The sequence below is a fragment of the Drosophila guanche genome, unplaced genomic scaffold, assembly GCF_900245975.1.
Source record: "Drosophila guanche unplaced genomic scaffold, DGUA_6, whole genome shotgun sequence".
Classification (NCBI taxonomy): domain Eukaryota; kingdom Metazoa; phylum Arthropoda; class Insecta; order Diptera; family Drosophilidae; genus Drosophila; species Drosophila guanche.
Window position 1 is genome coordinate 4,879,962 of NW_022995750.1, and position 19,464 is coordinate 4,899,425.

At 44.7% G+C, this 19,464-nt stretch overlaps 3 protein-coding genes across 10 annotated transcripts; 2 read left to right on the forward strand and 1 right to left on the reverse strand.

The window, feature by feature from the left end:
• Positions 1-250: 250 nt before the first annotated feature.
• LOC117586572 (biotin--protein ligase) lies at positions 251-12,077 on the forward strand. Of its 5 annotated transcripts, none has more exons than XM_034276732.1 (12): positions 251-417; positions 477-814; positions 1,082-1,238; positions 1,328-2,406; positions 2,470-2,618; positions 3,891-4,047; positions 4,118-4,330; positions 4,392-4,577; positions 4,642-4,791; positions 4,856-4,999; positions 11,075-11,409; positions 11,465-12,077. In XM_034276732.1, exons 1-12 carry the CDS (start codon positions 276-278, stop codon positions 11,640-11,642), a joined length of 3,228 nt encoding a protein of 1,075 aa, XP_034132623.1. In that variant the 5' UTR covers positions 251-275; the 3' UTR covers positions 11,643-12,077. The 5 variants fall into 5 exon arrangements, with proteins under 5 accessions (XP_034132623.1, XP_034132624.1, XP_034132625.1 ...); XM_034276733.1 differs by having other exon boundaries at positions 4,642-4,787; positions 4,852-4,999; XM_034276734.1 differs by having other exon boundaries at positions 276-417; positions 3,909-4,047.
• Positions 7,093-10,819, reverse strand: LOC117586573 (kinase suppressor of Ras 1). Its single transcript, XM_034276738.1, has one exon. The coding sequence runs from the start codon at positions 10,535-10,537 to the stop codon at positions 7,499-7,501; it is 3,039 nt and encodes a 1,012-aa protein (XP_034132629.1). The 5' UTR covers positions 10,538-10,819; the 3' UTR covers positions 7,093-7,498.
• Positions 12,078-15,530: 3,453 nt separating the features above from the next.
• LOC117585942 (SURP and G-patch domain-containing protein 1) lies at positions 15,531-19,444 on the forward strand. 4 transcript variants are annotated; one of them, XM_034275712.1, is made up of 7 exons: positions 15,532-16,165; positions 16,226-16,944; positions 17,138-17,264; positions 17,946-18,418; positions 18,486-19,044; positions 19,117-19,246; positions 19,306-19,444. In XM_034275712.1, exons 1-7 carry the CDS (start codon positions 15,603-15,605, stop codon positions 19,330-19,332), a joined length of 2,598 nt encoding a protein of 865 aa, XP_034131603.1. In that variant the 5' UTR covers positions 15,532-15,602; the 3' UTR covers positions 19,333-19,444. The 4 variants fall into 4 exon arrangements, with proteins under 4 accessions (XP_034131605.1, XP_034131606.1, XP_034131603.1 ...); XM_034275713.1 differs by having other exon boundaries at positions 17,147-17,264; XM_034275714.1 differs by lacking the exon at positions 19,306-19,444 and having other exon boundaries at positions 15,531-16,165; positions 19,094-19,210.
• The last annotated feature ends 20 nt before the right edge of the window (positions 19,445-19,464 follow it).

The following is a 19,464-nucleotide window of genomic DNA, read 5'->3' on the forward strand; positions in this document are numbered from 1 at the left end:
TTTGTTCGTGCGGAGAGATAAAGCTTCCTAATACATGGGGGTGTATGTGTGGTGTGTGGAAGTGGAATGCAGTAATCAACAATAAATGTCAGTGGGAGCAAAGGAGTGCAAAAAGTGTGTCAATTTCGCTGTAGAACACTTCCTTGGGGCCGTGGACATAGCAACCGTTGCCTCTTGCTGCCTTTTGCTGCTTCTTTGCCGAAGGAAATTACGAAACCGCACATTGATTTTCACTGTGAAATGGCATAGAGGGCATAGCTACGGTAAAACATAAAATGTTGACCCTGTATTACGTGAGTGCCACCGTCCTGCAATCCTGGCGCATCCAGAAGGTCTGCAACAAAATCGCCGAGCACCTGGCACAGCCCTCGAGTATTGCTTTCTATGCCCTGCCAGCGGGCAGTGATGATGGCTTTGGTGAGAATCGAATGACGATGATTTTTATTAGCTAATTCCCAATCCTGCTCCCTGTGCAGATCCCTCGTTTGCCAGCTCCGAGCTGTGCGGCAATCGTAATGCGGCCAAGGTCACGGACATTTTATGGTTGCATGGAAACCAGCACGGCTGCTGCCTGCGCCCTCTGCAGACGCTTCAGATCGCGCCGTGGATAAGCTTTCCGGCGGCTCCGGCCCTGCTGCCATTTGCCTACGCAGCCGACATCTTGACGCCGGTGACCACGCCAACTGAGTCGTCGCAGCCGCCTCCCAAGCGAGTGACGCTCTCAACGGACAAGGAACAGCATATGCAGCTGCTCTTGGAGACGCAGGTGGAGCCGGGCCAAAAGGAGAGCACCCTGGACACCATAGCTGTGCGGGTACGTCAATAGGGTATTCTCTGTTACGGTTTTGCAAGCCATAAACTAAACAGTTTAATGGCCACGACCCTTCTGGTCGTGTTGGGTGGTGGCAGTGCGTGCGGTAATGTGATTAGGATGTACATGCATAACCCATGCCTGAACTAGTTAAATCGATACAAAGAGCTGGCGTCATACAAAAGTATTCTCAGTTATGTTTCATCTCTCATTCTTTTGCTTGCATGACCTGCGACCTGTGACCCGTTCCATGGCATTGGCGCTCATCAGCTGGAAGATTATGGTAAGCTAATTGCTTGGAAAATAGACTCCCACCTGGCGGTGCTCGTCGAGACCGATGTGGAGCACTTTACCCAACTGTTGATAGCGACTTTTTTACGAAATAATTTATGCATAAACGATGACCTGCCCCTGATGAGGATTGAGTGTAAGCGGAAAACTGAAATCATCATCATTTATACTCCCAAATGCCCCATCTAACTCTCGTCTAATGAATGGTTCTCTCAATGCTTGCAGCTGTTTTGCGCTCCGGCGACCCACAGCCATTTGAGCTGCTGGCCAAGCATCTGAAGCGGCAGTCTCGCACCACCGCTGACCTGGAAAAGGAAGGCTGGAAGAAGCACTTGGAGGATTTGCGTGCTGTCAGTGTGCTGGCCCATCAGGCTACTGAGTTTGAGCACCAAAAGAATCGCACCGAGGGTAAAACGGGCCTCATAAAGCCAGATCTCCTTGCCCAGACACCAGAGCCGCCCGTCGTGCCCAAGGCCGTCGCTGTGGTAGAACCCACGCCCAATAAAACAGCGGCCTTGTCCCCGCCCAGGGGAGCTTCGAGTCCCGCCAAGAGTGAGGCATCATTTGCCAAGAACGAGGCCGCCAAGATCAGTCCAATTAAAAACGATTCAAAACTATCTTCGGCTAAAAGCGAAGCCCAGTCAACTCCCGCTAAAAGCGCGGATAAGTCCCCGCCAGGCAAAAGCGAAGCCAAAGCAACTCCAACCAAATGTGAAGCCTCGCAAGCAGCCAATCCCCAAAGCGAGCTGGAGAAGCTGGCTGCTGCCCAGGCAGCACAGATTCAGAAAACATCCGTGGATGGGACTCCGACTAAAGCGGTTTCGATTACACCCAGAAAACTCGTTGAGGCTGTGAAGCCAGCTGCCATTACTGTGGAGGCCACTCTGCCATCCATTACTGTGGAGGCCGTGAAGCCTGCGAAGACCTTTGAGGTGGTGCAACCTATTTCACCGCCAGCTAACACTGCAGCTGCACGTCCCGTGTTACGGCGCAATAAGGATAGCCTGCAGGAGAGCAAGCCTCTGAATGTGTTGGTCTATTCGGACAGTGCCAGTGCCAGGGACTCTACGCTGGCCACGCTGCAGCAGCTGCTCGAACGGAATGTTTACACCATTTATCCGCTGATGCCGCAGCAGGCAGCCCAAAAGCATTGGACGGAGCAGACAGCGCTGCTGGTGGTGTGCGGCTCGGTTTCGCCCGGGATTGGACAAATACTTGTGGACTACTTTCTGCATGGCGGCAAGGTGCTGAGCCTCTGCTCGGATATACTACACTTTATTCTGCCCAACTATCGCACAGCAGAGGTGACATTTTGGAGTACTCTTGAGTGGATTGTATTGTAATTACTTTTGTTTCTGTTCTGGCAGGTTCGTGAGCACGAATTGGTACAGTTCTCCTATGACAAGTGGCAGCGGGTTAAGATGATGCACCACATCTTCTGCTATCAGCCATCGCCAGTGAAGAAGCACTTTTCCACAGACAGCGAAGAGTCGGCAAAGTCGCATTCCCGTAGACCGTAAGTAGTGCTGTTGCTTTGAAATACACTGAAAAGAAAGCTAATCCCCATGCAGACTGAAGACCTCTTAACTTGTAGCCTATAATGACAAAAGTACCACTAATATCCATAACCTAAGAGCATATATAAAATATACTCTACTATATTGCATGTTTTATACACCCAAAAATCTAAAGCAAATTGCTTATCTACTGCATAACAGCAGGCGCACTATTAAAAGGGGAAATCCTCCAATGCTGCTACAGTTTACTATGTTGGAAAATGCACAATTTTTTGTACAATTTTTTCAGATTTTGTAAAGGTAATTTTGGTTTTGAATTGACTTTTGACTACAGCTCTTTGTAGATACTTTTTTAATTGTTTACGGACTTAACGTATTTTTACTATTGGTCAAGGTCAAACTTGTGTTTTGAGTTCAGCTTTATGTGCAATAAAATTCCATTATGGAAACAGGCAGTCAAGTTCCTTAATACAGATTTTTGAATACATTTTATGTGGGTTTTAGATGCCAACTAAAAACATTTAATCAATGAAATTTAAATGCAACTTTAAAAAAGCTGTAAAAAGACTGCAGAGCTAACTGCAAAAATAAACATGAAAATACATTTTTAAAACTAAAACAGTATTAAATTGTACAAATATTTGTTTAAATGCCAAAAGTTGAAACAACGAATTTTCCCTTATAGTAGTGCTGTGTAGGCCAACGCAAATGATAACCATTGGAATCTTCCATAAGTTATATTTTGCGCAGAATCCCTAGGAGAATTTATATTGAAATAACCCTGCTAAAACTAAACAATTTCTAACTAATTCCAATTCTTATATATTGTTTCTCAAATGTTTTCATGGCTCAAATTGGCTTCAAATCTCTATGTATTTGGCTTATTTTCTGATCATCATTTCATAATCGTATTTTCCTGTTGGAATTCCTCCTATTTCAACGAATTTCTTCTAATAATATTTTATTTTAACTTAACTTTCCTCCAAAATCTATGAATGAATTAACATACATAAATGTCGTTTTTAAATTGGATTCTTTTATTTGTTACTGCTTGAAATTTCCCTTTCCTTTCTAATTCTTTCTGCGTGCCTGTGTGATCGATCTCTTCTCTCTTCCTGTCCTTGCCCATTCTCCATCTCTGTGTGTGCTTCCTATATCTGTGTGCTATCACTATTATAATCCTACCTACCATTAACCAAAATAAAATACAACAAACAAAAAAACATAAACCGAAAACCATAAAACAAAAAAACAAACGAAACGCTGCTCAGAGCTCTAGTATGTCCAAGGTCCATGGAACTGAAAGATCTGGCCGGCCACAGCCACAAATTGGATGTCCAAGTGCTGGGCACTGAGGAGACCTGGAACACGCCCAGTCTATTGCTGGCCAATAGCCTGAAGAGCGGTGGCAAGGCCGTCTTCTCGCAGGTACAATTATACTCCCATCTTTCTCTCGATTTTTACTTACTTGAGATCAAATGATTTCCTCTACCAACAGATTCATTTGGAGACAAATCCTAGCGAGTTTGAAGCGGATGAGGCCAAATATTCCATCTTAAAGCAGTACGAACGCACTCGTCTAGAGATCTTTGCGGATCTCTTGAGCAAATACTTGGATGTACAGGTCGCGAAGGCAGATGAAGGCGTAGGAGTAGGACAGTCCCAGCCAGGAGTGGTATACAAGCACGCCTATTTCCTGGGACGCCATGAGGTACGAAAGTTGTACGGTGTTTCACTTTGATTACTCCTAAAATAATGTTTCTTTCTTTTAGTCCAAATTTGAACTCCTCGACAAGTTACGCCTGCGCTGCAGTGGCCCCGATAATGTCATAGCCACACCCAATTTGACTATGAAATTCTGTGGCAAGGATGATAAGCCACCCACGGCCAACAATAATGTCTTGCCCATACTTATACATTCCTGTCCAGATGATTTCTCCACCGTAGATTACTTTGATGTGCGTCAAATGGTTGAATTTTATTTATTAGAACAATTATTAATCTTATAATTATTTCCTATAGCATCTACACACGGAGGACATTGGTCGTCTGGTCATCTATGCGCCTGTCGTCAGCAGTTCCATGCATGTGATCAATAATCTGGAGCTCATCAACGGGTTGGCCGTGTTGCCGCTTCAACAGACTGCAGGCGTTGGTCGCAGCAATAATCAGGTGCGAATAGTTTAGCTTTATAAATAGTTGCACTATGACTGATTGTTAATGTTTTATTTTTCAGTGGCTTAGTCCTTTGGGTTGTGCCATGTTTTCACTGCAACTTCACATAGCCATGGATTCACCATTGGGCTCTCGTTTGCCTCTGATCCAGCACCTAATTGGTACTGCCATTGTCAATACCCTAAGGAGTCATCCAATATACGGGGTGAGTGATACATAAATATATTTAATAGTACCTATGGGCAAGTTTTTATACCCGGTACTCAAAGAGTAAATAGGGTATATTGTATTTGTGCGAATAACGGTTGTATGTAACGCACAGAAGGTTTTCTGCGTTTCCGACCCCATAAAGTATATATATTCTTGATCAGCATCAATAGCCGAGTCGATAGAGCCATGTCTGTCTGTCCGTCTTGTTTGTCGGCTAGTTCTCAGAGACTATAAGAGCTAGAGCCACCAAATTTTGGCTCCGGTCTGCTGTATGCTCACACTGAAACCAGTGTATTTCAAAAATGATCTCATAAACGCCCCCTTCTGCCCTGCAAAAGGGCGAACACCTCCCAAATCTACAGTTTTGAAGATAAAAGAAAACTAAAAACTCGATTCCGTAGGAAATGGCCATATCTTTCAGATCACCAAATTGGGATCCGATCGGAGCATTATTATAGCCACAGTGGATAAATTAATTTCCAGTGGCTAAACCCACCCTGTCCCGCAGCTTTTGTTGCTCTTTTTACATTCTCTCATTCACACTCTGCTTCTGCTTCACTCGGCCCCTGCCTCTGCCCTCCCCCTGGCGTTGACTCTTCCGACTTTTAACCAAGACTCGGTTTTTAACGCTAGATGGTGCCACTTTCGAAAAATTTGCTGTGAAACCTATCGGTCCAAGAATGTATCAATTTTATTGCTGTTTTAAATATCTCATAAATTGGAAAATATTAACTGATCCAATTTGTTTGATCCATTTTAGTTAGTAGGCTTTTACTACGTGTTCTGTAATGTAAACGATATCTAGTGGTTGGCGATGTCTTCTACATCTAGATGTAGTCCTGAGTGCCGGGTATACAAGTTGTGAAGCGTAAGAAGCGTCTCACACGTCCCTTCTCGTTTTTGTGTGCGGACGGTGCCTCTGCCTCTGCTTCGAGTCTGTAGTGTGTGGGTCTAGGGAAGGGCAGCGAGCTAACGGAGCGTGTTGGTGTGAGAAGTGTTGTAGATGTAGATGACAGATGAAGAAAAAATGTAAAATATGACAAATAACCGCTAAGGTGCAGATGTAGTCCTGAGTGCCGGGTATAAAAGTTGTGACGCGTAAAAAGCGTCTCACACGTTTTTTGTGTGCGGGCGCTGCCTCTGCCTCTGCCGCGAGTCTGCAGTGTGTGGGTGTAGGGAAGGGCGGCGAGCTAAAGGAGCGTGTTGTAGATGTAGATGACAGTTGAAGAAAAAATGTAAAATTGGACAAAACACCGCTAAGGTGCAGATGTAGTACTGACGCGTAAGAAGCGTCTCACACGTCCCTTCTCGATTGTATTGCTTTTCTATTCGTTGTCCCAGGTTTGAGTCTTTTGTATTGGATTCTTGGTCTGGCCTTGTATTTTAGCTTCTGCGTTCTCCTCTTCTCTTTTTTCCACTTTTCCCTTGTCCATCCTCGGGTTGCCGGAGAATTTATCTCGAACGATGGACGTTCATCACATGCCAAATGAAGCCCTAAATTCTGTCCTTCATTTCATAATATTCCTAGAATTTCTCTCGACAAGATGTCCCTGCTACCATTTTTATAGACTGTTAAATATTATAGGCCAAATTAGGAAAGAGCAGCTTGGGTGCTGAGAGATAATGAGGCTCAAAATGGCTTTGCAGGCTGCCCCAATTATCTATAAATTCTGAATTAAATAGCTAATATCCCGCTGCGTGACCCAATATCTCATTTTTCCACTTTAGACTTCAGAAGATACACAAACAATTTGATTATAATTTGGTTGTAGTGATAAGTTTATTTGACATTTATGCTTAATTTTGCATTTAAACTCCCTTTTTGCTATTTACATAACATTTCTGCACAATATTTGATTTACATACTAGTATCTCTCATATACATATACCATTACAGATATATTCATAGATACAGATAGAATATAGCTTTGCTTACACATAATTAACAATTTAGAAATTGCTCACCTGATTTCAACATTTTACATTTAGATATTTTTTGCCACACAGTAGTGCTCTCCTCGTTCGATTTACATACTTTAGATCCTACTATATATATATTTATATATTCTCATTCTATACATGTATTCCAATTTAAACATTTTGAACGTGGTTTGTCTTTTTCAAAGTTAACATTTGTGTGATTTTTCCTGCTTTTCTTCTCTTCTCTCTGTTCTGCATTCAATATTTTGTATATAATTTCTTAAATTTTAAAATCGTTTTTGCTATAATTTTTGTTTGTTGAAATTTAAATGTTTTTGAGTTTGAGGAATTATTTACACATTTTTGCATATATTTTTGAACTTGTTTAGGAGTGGAGGAGTCCTTGTATAGAGGAGGATACATTCACTTAAGGGAGTGGGCGAGACAGACATTTGATTGGTTTTAGACAGCAGCAGCAGCAGCTTACATTGAACATTGTACTAGATACTCATAGTAGTTGCAATTTGTAATAGTTAATAGTTAATAGAACCCAAGCAGCTGTTGTTGGTGCACCTCAGAAGACAGACTCCGCGGAGCGTGAAAGATTGACGGGATGCGAGGGACTCCTTGCCAGTCGCTTCTTCGGCAATTGCTCCAGCTTGTACAGGAGTTGGGCAAACCGGGGCCGTTGCTCCTTCTCGTAGGCCCAGCACAGCATTAGGAGATCCTTGACCTCACGGCCAGACTGGAGATTGGCCAGCGACTGCTTCATGCCGCGTCCCACCTGCCAGATAATCGATTCGGCCGGCTGGTCCTTGAACGTAAACTCCCCGCAAATCAGCTCATACCAGACGGTGCCGAACGAGTACACATCCGAGTAGTAGGTGAACTGCAGGCACTCGCCCTTGGGCTTCTCGGGCATGAGGGCACGTATCAGCTCCGGGGCCAAGTAGCACAACCAGTTGTGGGGTACTCCTAAGCCTATATCACAGTACAGCAGTTTGGTGGAGCTGAACAGGCCAAAGTCCGTGATAATCACCTTGCCGTTCTCAATGAATATGTTCTTGGTGCGCAGATCCTTGTGTATGATGTCCCGTGCGTGCAAATAGCCCATGCCCTGAGCGATTTGCTGAGCAATCACCAGCGTCCGATTCATGGCGAACTTCTCACGCCGCTGATGGATGTACGTGAAGAGGGTGTTGCCCTTGCACAGCGATGTGACAATGGCCAGGTACGGCGGATTCATGCAGGCACCCATGAAGAGCACCAGATTCTCGTGTCGCGTCTTCTTGAAGTTGGCCACCTCGTTGCGAAACGTCTCCAGCATATGCTCGTCCTGCAGGTAGTCCTCGTTGAGCAGCTTCACCGCCACATCGCCGTGCCACAGTGCTCGATGCACGGTGCCAAAGCGCCCCTGTCCAATACGCTCCAACAGCCGTAGATCGCCATAGGGTATGTCCCACTCCTTGAGTGAAATGGAGTTCTGTCGCCACTGGCCCGAGTCTCCATCCTCCGTGGAGTCCAGGCGCACAGGTGTCCGATCCGAGTCTGTGCTGGCACTGCCCGTCAGCGACACGGTCTTATCGCTGTCGTTCGACTTGTGGGTGTCCGTGTACTCGCTGGTGAAGGGCGTTCGCTTGTCCACGCCCGCAGTGCTCAGTTTGCGTGGAAAGAAGCTGCTCGTAGTGCTTGTGGTCGTGGAGTTTACGAGGCTGCTTGTGGCATTTGAGGCATTCGACACGTTCGACACTTGGCTGTTGATGAGCGAGCTGATGTGACCATTGGAGCTGTTCACCAGGCTGTCAATTAGTCCTCCTCCGTTCATGCTGTTTGGCAGTGAAGGGGGAGCCGCCTGGTACTCCGACAGATTCTCGTTAGAGATGAGAGTTTGCACATTGTGCGAGGCACTGCCGCCGTTTCCGCCGCTGCCAGCACCGCTGCTGCTGGTAATGGTCACATTGGGGAAGTTGAATTGACTCTGCTGCTGATGGTGCTTGGTAAGGGAGGGCGTAAGCAGGAGATTGGCACTGGAACTGCTGCCGCCGCCGGCCGAAGAGCCGCCATAGCTGCCAGCCTGGTCCGGATGCTCGCGTTCCCGTTCGCGCTGATTGAACAGAGCCGGACTGCTGGGCGTGGAGTTGGTGCAGCTGGAGCTGGGCGAACTGCTGTCGCCATGATGCTGCTGCATTGGCTTGTGCAGGGTGCTCTTCTTTACCAGGGGCGATCCCTTGCTCGAGCCATGCATATGCGGCAGGGTGGAGTAGCCGCCCTGCTGCTCCTTGATGTGACGAAACTCTTCCACATATTCGGGTGGCAGGCCGCACGAGGGTGGCACATGGGGGGCACAGCTTTTGTGGCAAATGAACTTGCAGTAGGTGCACTTGAGACACCTGGAGAAGACCTGTTTTTGGCACAGTGTGCAGGTGGCCATGAACCCAAGCACTTTCGTAAACCGATGCTTGATGGTGTGCCCCATCCCGACGGGGCCCACGCTGGGGGAGCTGGGCACCAGCAGGACATTCGATGAATTCCCAATGGAAGCCAATGGATTGCTATTGCTGCTCTCGCCAAATATTTCCGAACTGGCCGAACTGTGGCTATCCGGACTGGGATCTGTGGGCAGGCGATTGCGCGGTGGTGCTGGCGGCTCGCCATCCCCCACCGTCTGATTGAACAGCGTCGTCTTGTGCTTCCTGGCTGGCGGTGGGGTGCCACTGCCGCGACTCCTTTGTGGTGTGCCATTCAGACTGCTGCTCACTGCCGTCCCACTGGAGGGTGTGAACGGGGAGTTGGGTGGCGACGGCGTCAGAGTTAGAGTCATTTGGGAACCCTGCGTGCTGCCAGTCATATCCTCCGTTGCCGTCGCTGCCATCGATGTGGGCGATTGGCGGCCACTGCGCGAGGTGGAGGAGGCGTTGCCGCCACCCTTCCCCTTAGAGCCATGCTGTCGGTGATGGGCCCGCGGGGAGGCGGTGTTCAGGCCCAGGCCCAAGCCAATATTCCCCACACTACCTCTATGGATGTGTATGGGTCGGTCCCAGGAGTCCCAGTGCCATTGCTCCGGGTCGTTGTTGCTGGCCGTATTGGCCTCCAGCGTGTCCATGCACTTGCGGAGATTCTGCATGGCCCTGGTCAGGCGACGCAGCTCCTCCTCCCGCTGGTTTGGATTCTCGGCCAGCATATGCTTGAGCTCCTCATCGGTGAGCTGCAGCGTCTGCTCCAGGGTCGTCAGCCTGGTCAGACACACACTCAGCGACTCCTGGCTAAGGCCAACCACGCGCAGCCATTGCTTCAGCTCGTTGCCCGTGGCATGGGGCAGGAGCCCGTTGGCCGGGATGCGTTCGTTCAGCCGTATCTTGGTCAGCAGCAGCTCGGAGAAGTAGCGCACCAGCTTGGACTCCAGGCAGCGTATCTCCTGTTGCGTCAGCATCGAACTGGTGGCGCACTGGGTGCGCAGACCCTCCAAATGGTTGGCCGAGAGATCAATCATGTCCTGAATAATGATTAGGTTGCTGTCGCTGGACCCGGATTCGTTGGCATTGGCATTCGAGCTGGAGTCAGTGGCATTGTTGTTGCTGACTCCCGACGTCGTCAGCTGGGCGGCGCTGCTCATTTTGTTGTTGTCGTACGGCCGCCCTGCAACAAAACTCGCCGATTGATTTTTTCAGACGCGCACTCACTGAGATTGGATGATGGCACGATTTTCTGAGGCTTTCCTCCACATTCTGTAGCGTTTTTGTCAACCTTCTGGTTCGTTGTCGTTTTTAAGGCGCTCACACACACACGCCCGCAGCTCTAGACACCATTGCCAATGCGAAAAATGCGATAATTTTTATAGTTTCTGCTGTTGTTGCTGCGCTCACGAAATTTCTCTACACCACAGTGTGACTGCGGATTTGTCGAGAAAATATACGTCCGAACACAAGAAATATACTGAAATATACCACTCGTCAATTTTGATATTCATCATGATAGTGTCAAACACGAGCATAAAATACCCCATAATATACCCAAATCCACCTTCTGGTAACTATATACTTGCTACATATTGTGTAAAAAATTAAATCTGCAAATTATATTTATCAGGCATGTATTTTTTATTTCTTATTTTTAATTGTGTGTGTATTATTTTTAATTGTGTGTGTTTCAGGTTCTCGACATATCTCTTAAATGGCCAAATGATATTTATTCACATGGAAGCAATAAAATTGGTGGACTGGTCGTCAACACCACTTTGTTGGGCTCCCAGGCAATTGTTAATATCGGCAGCGGAATCAATTTAAACAATTCAAAGCCCACCCTCTGCATTAACGATATGATACGGGAGCATAATAACACTGCGGGGTCCCTGAATAAACTACCTTTGCTAAAATATGAGCAATTCATAGCCATGATATTTAATGAAATCGAAAGACTCTTAGCTGAAATACAGAATGGAGATTTTGAGAGTTTTTATGCCTTATACTACTCCATCTGGCTGCATAGGTAAGTTCATCATTTTTTATAGGCATTCTTACCTAAGAATAACTCTTCTTTGCAGCGGACAAACCGTCAAGATTTGCGTTCAGAACGAACAGGAAAAAGATGCCGAAATAATTGGAATCGACGACTTTGGCTTCTTGAAGGTGAAACTACCCACTGGTACCATCGAAACTGTACAACCCGATGGAAATAGCTTTGATATGTTGAAAGGATTGATAGTGCCTAAGTACCACTAGTTAAATGGAAGAACAATTGAATAACCCCCCCACATACCAAACATATACTCGAGCTATTAACAATTTGTATTTTTAGGCGCATTTAGGTCAATTTATTCAAATTTAGTACTACTATTTACAAAGTGTTTCTCCTAAAGTGACTTAACCGAATTTTTCCAAGCTAAAACTTTGATGATATATATTTAAAAAGCATATATGAATTGTTCCATTACTTTGAACACTGCCAAAGATACATAAATGTGTTGCTAGAAAGTTTCGTCTAATTGGTGTTGTTGTATTCAAAATATACACAGGTTTGCTATATATCCAAATGTTTTTGAATAATATCTATGCCTAATCCCATTCAAAACCATTGTTGGTTGTCATGGAATTTTGAAAATTGAATTTAATAAAACCTCATCGCAGTGGAAGGTTCCGCTGTGTGTTTCAATCCAAGCAGGGGAGTTTGTTAATTCGTTAATATAATTTCTACATATAATTTCATTCATTTGATTAATTAAAATCCAGTTAAAATTAACCGGGTTCATCGTAAGAAAGAGGGCTCGATAGAAATATCGAGACATGGATTTCAGTGGTGGACGCGCCTCGATAGAAATAAAAGATTTGTGTATCGACACTAGTGCTGAAAAACGTATTGAGGTAGACAAATTAAAATGGATATGATCGACCACTCTGCTATCCTTGCGAAAAATGTTATTATGAAATCAATGGAAATGCTTCGTTTGTATGCTAGTATGTAAAATTCAAATAAATATTTGTAAAATGTAAGGTAATAAGGTATACAATCCAATAAATCGGAGTATTTGGAATAATCCAAATTAATTTTTTTAAACGGATTAAGTTATTGTTTCGGTGTTAAAAGTCTTTGCAAGCTAGTAAAATCAAAAATAACAAACAAATCGAGGAATATGATTTAGAACTACAATATATTATCGGTATACTTTTAGAATGAGAAGGTATACTTTGGTATATTTTTAAAATGAATTTTATGTGGGTCTGGGTCATACTGGCCAGGGTGACCATTTAACATATATTATATGCTTTTCAGGATATTTTGACCACGAAATTTAGTTCATTGTTTATTTAAGATATATTGTTATATAATAGTATATTTAATGAATTTAATCGGCTTATTAAATTCCACTTGTTAGGTATATTCAATAATATAGGGTATCCAAACTCCCTTACGTATGTTTTTCAAATATCCCTTGAGGACGTTCTCTCTTCTCCGTAGGACATTTTCTCTTTTTTTTTAAGGGATATTTCTCTCTCGCAACATGGGAATTTTCATCGCAGCAATGAGTCTTTATACCATCCCCACTTACGTTGAATTCCATTCCCACTTACGTATTTTACCGTTGGCAACATAATTTGTACGGATCAGCAGCATGCTGCTAAAAGTTAGCAGCTAAGCAGCACTGTTCCCCAACATTTTTCATGGAATAAGCAACATTTAGTACCCTTGGAGGGAAGGAAGTCCACGAATTGAGAAATTTATGGAAAGCCTTGGCTATAATCACTAACCAAAAAATCACTAACCTATACTATTTGGTTAGTGCTATAATCAATGAAAAATCAAGTATATCTTTTAGAGATAATAACAAACTACAGGGTGGCCAGCAACAAATTGCTGAATAAACAAAACATTCAAAATAATAATATTTATATATATAATATAATATAATATTATATTTATATTTATATTTATATTGTTCGTTTTTCTTCTAACCCTTTCAATTATATCCTTATTTTTGTAAACAATCCAATAAAAGATGTCATAAACCTGTGGCGAATGTATTGTGCAATCTGAGAGTCTTAGTTGGATGGCAACATTAAACAGAATATTTAAATCGAGTAAATATGTCATAGACCGAGACCGATTAACCTTCTGTTGACCAATGGGTGTTTAAGTGCAAACTAAGAAATTGATGAAATTGAAAGATTTTTAACGCAGTTTATCTGAATAAAGCGGTGCCCATTCGAATTTATTCGTAAACAGGGGGGATGGGTGGCTACAAAAAACATTTACAAGCAGTTTTATTTCACCAATTTGGACAAAGTGTTTTCCTATTTAAAAGGCTTTCAGTGAGTTAAGTTTGAACAGTCACTCGAAAGCGTTTCAGCCATGCCTCAAATTCAAAATAGATTTCAATGGATTTTTGGATAACTGCTGCCCCCTGCTCCAATTAAGAAATACAAATTAATTCTTTATAGAAATCGGTGTGGAGGAGACCAGCAGGAGCGCCAGCTGGTGGCTGATTTCTCCGCCTTTTTTAAGTAAACAATTGTTCCTTTTGCAGATCGGCATCGAATGGAGGCTGTAATCATTTTGAAACCAGCGATCATCTGGCGCCGGGACAGGCAAAAGCTGGGAATGTGCATCACAAGTAATTAAATGACAACGCTTCGTCGACAACGTCGACATCATCATCAGATGGATTCAGTTACGGCCCGCTCGTTGCTGTCGTGGCCACTTAGGGTGGGATAGCGCAGATCATCCTCTTCGCTATCGTCCGCAGAGTCCAAATCCTCCTCATTAATGGTGGCTACCACTATTGGGTGCGACATTTTCTGGCTTTAAGTTGGTCTGCGACGAGTATTTTACGTTGCGCCACCACCCACCACGGGTTGTTGTTGTGGTCACCGGCAGGGACTTTAGTCCATGGTCTTCTGGACTGTGGATCCTCCGGCAACGCCTCCTCGCCGCTGTTGCGATGTAAATCTAACCACTCATCGGAGCTCAGAGGCAGCACCTGCATTGAGACCGGCAGAGGCGCTATCAATCCACATAAGAATGTTACTCTTCACCAGATTGGCCTGCGGACCTGCAAAAGACAGTTAAAGGGGAACAGTTTCAAAGTGACAGATTCAATGTGGAAATGACCTGCCATCCAACCTGTTGTCTCCGATTCATCTGGATATCACAAGCAGAATGGGCACCTCGATGAACTAATGACCCTCGGTCGAGCCTTGGCCAGGCCCTTAGCTCGCGCCAGCGCTTTTGCACCGTCCTCATGTCTGGTGAAATTTCTGGAAGTACATATGTACATATAAATAGCGTGTAATAAAATAGATATTCTTTCCTCTTTCTTTCTTGGCGATTTTTCGTTCCTCTTTTCTTTCATTCGTGTACAGTTTTACCGCTACAAAAAATATATCATGAACAAGTTGGCTTGTTCAGCAAATGGTAACAAAAAATGTTGTAGCATTTCCCAATAATACAATTTTCGAAATTACAGTAAATGCAGTTGATCCAATCGAAATTATTGGAGATATTGCGATGGGACCCATTGACATTAGAGAATTTCCAATAGTTGATCCACATTCCATAGTTGCTCCAATTGTTTCAATTGTATCAACTGCTATGGGACTAATATTGAAACAGATCCATTGCAAAATATAAATAGAGATTTTGAAAATTTATCTCAGAATATTGATTGAAATAATCTAAGCAATTGCTTACGATCCGAGATCAAGAGCGTTGCAAACAAATAATTGTTTTAGAGACAGAAATTCGGTCGGAAAGAAAAGATTCGAAACAGTCACAATCTCAATGAATTACTTTAAAAATTTGCAGAAGCACATACAAAACATATAAAAAGGTTAAAAGCAGTTGTGTAAATGGATTTACATATATTATTAAGTATAGCAAATATATTTTGTTGGTTGCCTTTTTAGTTTTAACCTTATTATGCAATCAATTGAGGAAAGATGTGTCATAAAATCAGCAAATCCTGCGGAGAAGGTCCTAACCAGCTGGTAATATTAAATTGATCATCAAAATCGAGGAAAATGATTTTAGATTCACGGTATATTTAGAAAATGAAAAAGTATTTTTTGGTATATTTTCGAAAACCTCACTGTATATTTTATCGATAATCCCGATAAGTCACTGGCCCTATCGAAAAAAAACAGGAAAAAAATTGGAAATTGGATCGAAAATAAAAAAAAACAGAAAATATGGCTCAACGAAATCACCCCCGAGTCGATCGATTTGCTCAAATGTCCAAGCAGGAGGAGATAATAGCCAAGAAGCGCCAGGAAATACTCGAGAAGCAACGAACAGCCCAATTGGCGAAGGCGGTGGCTGCAGCACAAAATTTGCAGGCGCAACTCAAGACCACAGAAGCACCTCCTCTGAAGACACCCCCCGTTGCAGACGAAGAAGAGGTGGAGGAAGAGCCCCCGCTACCGGTGGACATAACACTGTCCTCCAGCGCAGCTGCCCCAATAGAAGAGGGCAATGGCCTGGAGGCGGGGAGCAGCGAGACGGCAGCTGGAAAGGGAAAAGCTGATGACGCGACTACGACCAAGAGTACGCTTAACAGCTTCACGAGCAAGACTGGTAAAATCTCATTTGGCCTGAAGCGCCAGCAGCTGCCACAGCCCAGTGTGGAACAGCCGCCACCCAAAGTGCAGAACACGTTCTGCAATGACGGTTCGTTTTTGGAGAACTTTAAGAAAATTCTCGAGAAACATGAGAAACCCCCGGCACCCATTATGATAACCAATCCAGCGCTCAGGTGAGTAACGCAGCAAATGCACAGGAGTTTCCTTTATGTAAGAGTTACCCTTGCTTGCAGCAATGATGACAATAACTCGGGTGGCGAGGACAACACTCCACAGATGGACTCAATGCCCATTGCAATCAGCAGTTCCGCTGGGAGCATTGCTACCTCCATGCCCTGCAGCATCACTGTGACCAGCTCGGCAAGCAGTCACCTGGCGTTTAGCATGGCAGTTTCAGCACCGCCGCCACCACCATTCAATCCATTCAATCAGCCACTGATGCAACAGGGACCACCGCAAATGCAGACCATGCAAATGCCAACCTTCTTCCATGGGCATCTGCCCATGCAGCTGCATCCATCTGCCGTTGCACCACCGCCACCACCTCCACCTCCCCAGATGCCCATTGCTCTGGCCAATATGGGTCAAATTTACATGCAACTTGGACCAGGGCCAGTTGAGAGCATGCAACTGAATGCCATTCCGCCGCCGAAGGACTTTGACTTGAATGCGATACCAAAGCCTCAAGTGAATCTAGAAGCCATACAAATACCCACCATTGGTGGACAGGCGCCGGAGCAGCTTGGCCTTCTGCCGGAACATATAGTTGCTGCTGCGGCAGTTAATTCTCACCCACCGCCTCCTCCGCCACCATTGGAGCTGGACTTGGAATTGGAACAGCATCAGTTGCAGCATGGAGGACCAGTTGCACCGCCACCTCAGCCACCACAACAACTTCAGCAGCACCCACATCCAGTGGTTGTAGAGCCACCACCAAGGCCACTGCCGCAAGGTGTGTAGTGTTATTGTAGCAATTTTTGCTGTCTGTTCTGTTCTGCCACAGCCACAGCCACTCCTCCTTCCATACTCTACCCCAAACTCCCAAATCCCCATCCACATCCAGACATCCCTTTCATTTAATTTATTATTTACATGATATATATTTTACGAATCGTTTGAGCACGATTTTAAAGCAATTTATGTAGTTTTTTCAGAAACGTGCATACAATTGCCAACGTGCTTAGAAAACCTAATCGCACTGGTCGCGGATAATGGTGAAGATTATGAAGATAAAATACGTTTGCATAGAAGCGAATTGCATCCGGCTTTGTGGTAAATGAGACCTGTACATTTGATTACCGAAACGCGCAGACCAAAGACATGCATTCAGCAGTTGAAGGACATTTGCGGGTGGGAGGGTATACAAACAAACAAACATACAGACAGACAGAAAGTCCCTAATTCTAGATAAATTAATTATAAAAGTAATTGCTTGTATATTGTATTGCTACTACCTCTTTTTAGCTGAATTGAACAGAATTCCTTAGTTGTTTGAGTTTAAATTTCTAGAATTAAATTTCCTAATTCTATTGCCATAAGAAATTTTGCAAGGCCAAAGCACGAATGTTCCACAAATATTTCTAAAGAATTAAATCAATAATATTTCGTATTAATGTTCAAACAAGATGCAGATTTTTGTTGTTTGTTGCTTGTGGCTTATGAGGCTTTGACAGACTTACTGGACAGACTGTTGTGTAGGTTGTAGGGAGTATGTTTGCATGGACTCGTCGAAAAGCACTCTGTAACCCTCGTACTCGTCCCTCGTACTCGATCATCGTCTGTAATCTGGAGGAACAGCTGGCACGTGGGAATGCTCTGAAAGAAAGCATTCCTGATCTCAATGGGCGCCGCCTCAAACCAAAAAACAGTTATTCATATAATGTCTTTCGAACACGTGATTAGCATTGAGCACTTTTCATTATATGTTTCACTTCTTTTGAATTTTGATAATAGGTTTCTTTATGATAAGAACTGCGAGCAGTATCGAAGCTATCGATCCCAACTCCTTGACTACGAGCGGCAACGCATTGAGCGACAACGGGAGCGGGAACAGCAAAAGCAGCTGAGCAGGGAGCATAATCAGCAGAAGGAGGAGCAGCAGCAGCTGCCACCACACCAGGAAGAGCACAATAGCAACTCGGCGGCGGATAAATACGACCCAGAGTCGGCCATCAGTGCGGATTTTGATTCGGATGATGAGTATATGCGTGGGATGATGGATCGCAATCGAGACAACATCAAGCGACGCATCGAGTGCCGCAATGAGCTCAGCGATGAGGAGCGTCGCGAGCGTGAGGAGGCGGCAGCTGCCGGTATCGATGGTGATGAACTAGACGACGCCGAGGACAAGGAGTCTCAGCGGCAGCGGAGGAAGCGCGAACGCAAGAGTCGCTGGGGCGAAAAGGAACAGCTGCTGCCTTGCTCAAGTGAGTTTTCAAACATTATCCATTATCATGAATCCATGAGTCCTTCTCTAATCGAATCTCTTTTTAGGCTCCTCGGGCACTTTTGCCAATCAGAACAAGCCCATGCTGTCCACCATTACGCGCACAGATCCTGCCCTGCTGCAGTATGCCCGCCTTAACTATGGCTCCACCCAGCTCACCGATGAGCAGTGGAAGCAGTGCGAGGAACACTACAAGGTCAATCTGTTGTATCAGGACATGATGCGCAAGCGTCAGGAAATCGATCGACTGGCACGTGGCGGAAAATTCAAATATGAATACGACTCCGATGAGGATATTGAGGGTGGTACATGGGAGCACAAGCTGCGTAATGCCGAAATGGAGGCCACCTCGCTGTGGGCAAACGCTTTGACCAAACAGAGCGAGGGCAAGCATCATATTGGCGATTTCCTGCCGCCCGAGGAGCTCAAGAAGTTCATGGAACAATACGAGGCCAAGAAGAACAACAGACAGCCAGATCTTAGCGACTACAAGGAGTACAAGCTCAAGGAGGACAATATTGGCTTTCAAATGCTACAGAAACTGGGCTGGAAGGAGGGACAAGGTTTGGGCCAGGATGGTGCCGGTATTGTAGATCCCGTGAACAAGTAAGTGAGGCTGAACGATGGGAACTCTTTTGATTTAACGAAACATAAGTTGTGGTTTCTTGCTTTAAACAGGGCACCGCAGCGTGATGGCAATCAGGGACTTGGTGTCAGCAGCGCTGCAGCACCAGAGGATTGCGATAATGAATATGATGCATATAGGAAGCGCATGATGTTGGCCTATCGCTTTCGACCCAATCCACTGGTGAGTGTGCATAGCTATGTATACATATGTCCCACTAAGCTTTTACATTTCTCTTGCAGAATAATCCACGTCGGGCATATTACTAGAATCCAGCCACTGAGCCCCCCAACCATTACGCAACACCCCACATATGTTTAAAAACAAAAAGTAAACTATTACCCATTCTCTGCATTGGCTTTACGGTTCACTGACTTTGAATTAAACTTGTTTAAATTAAA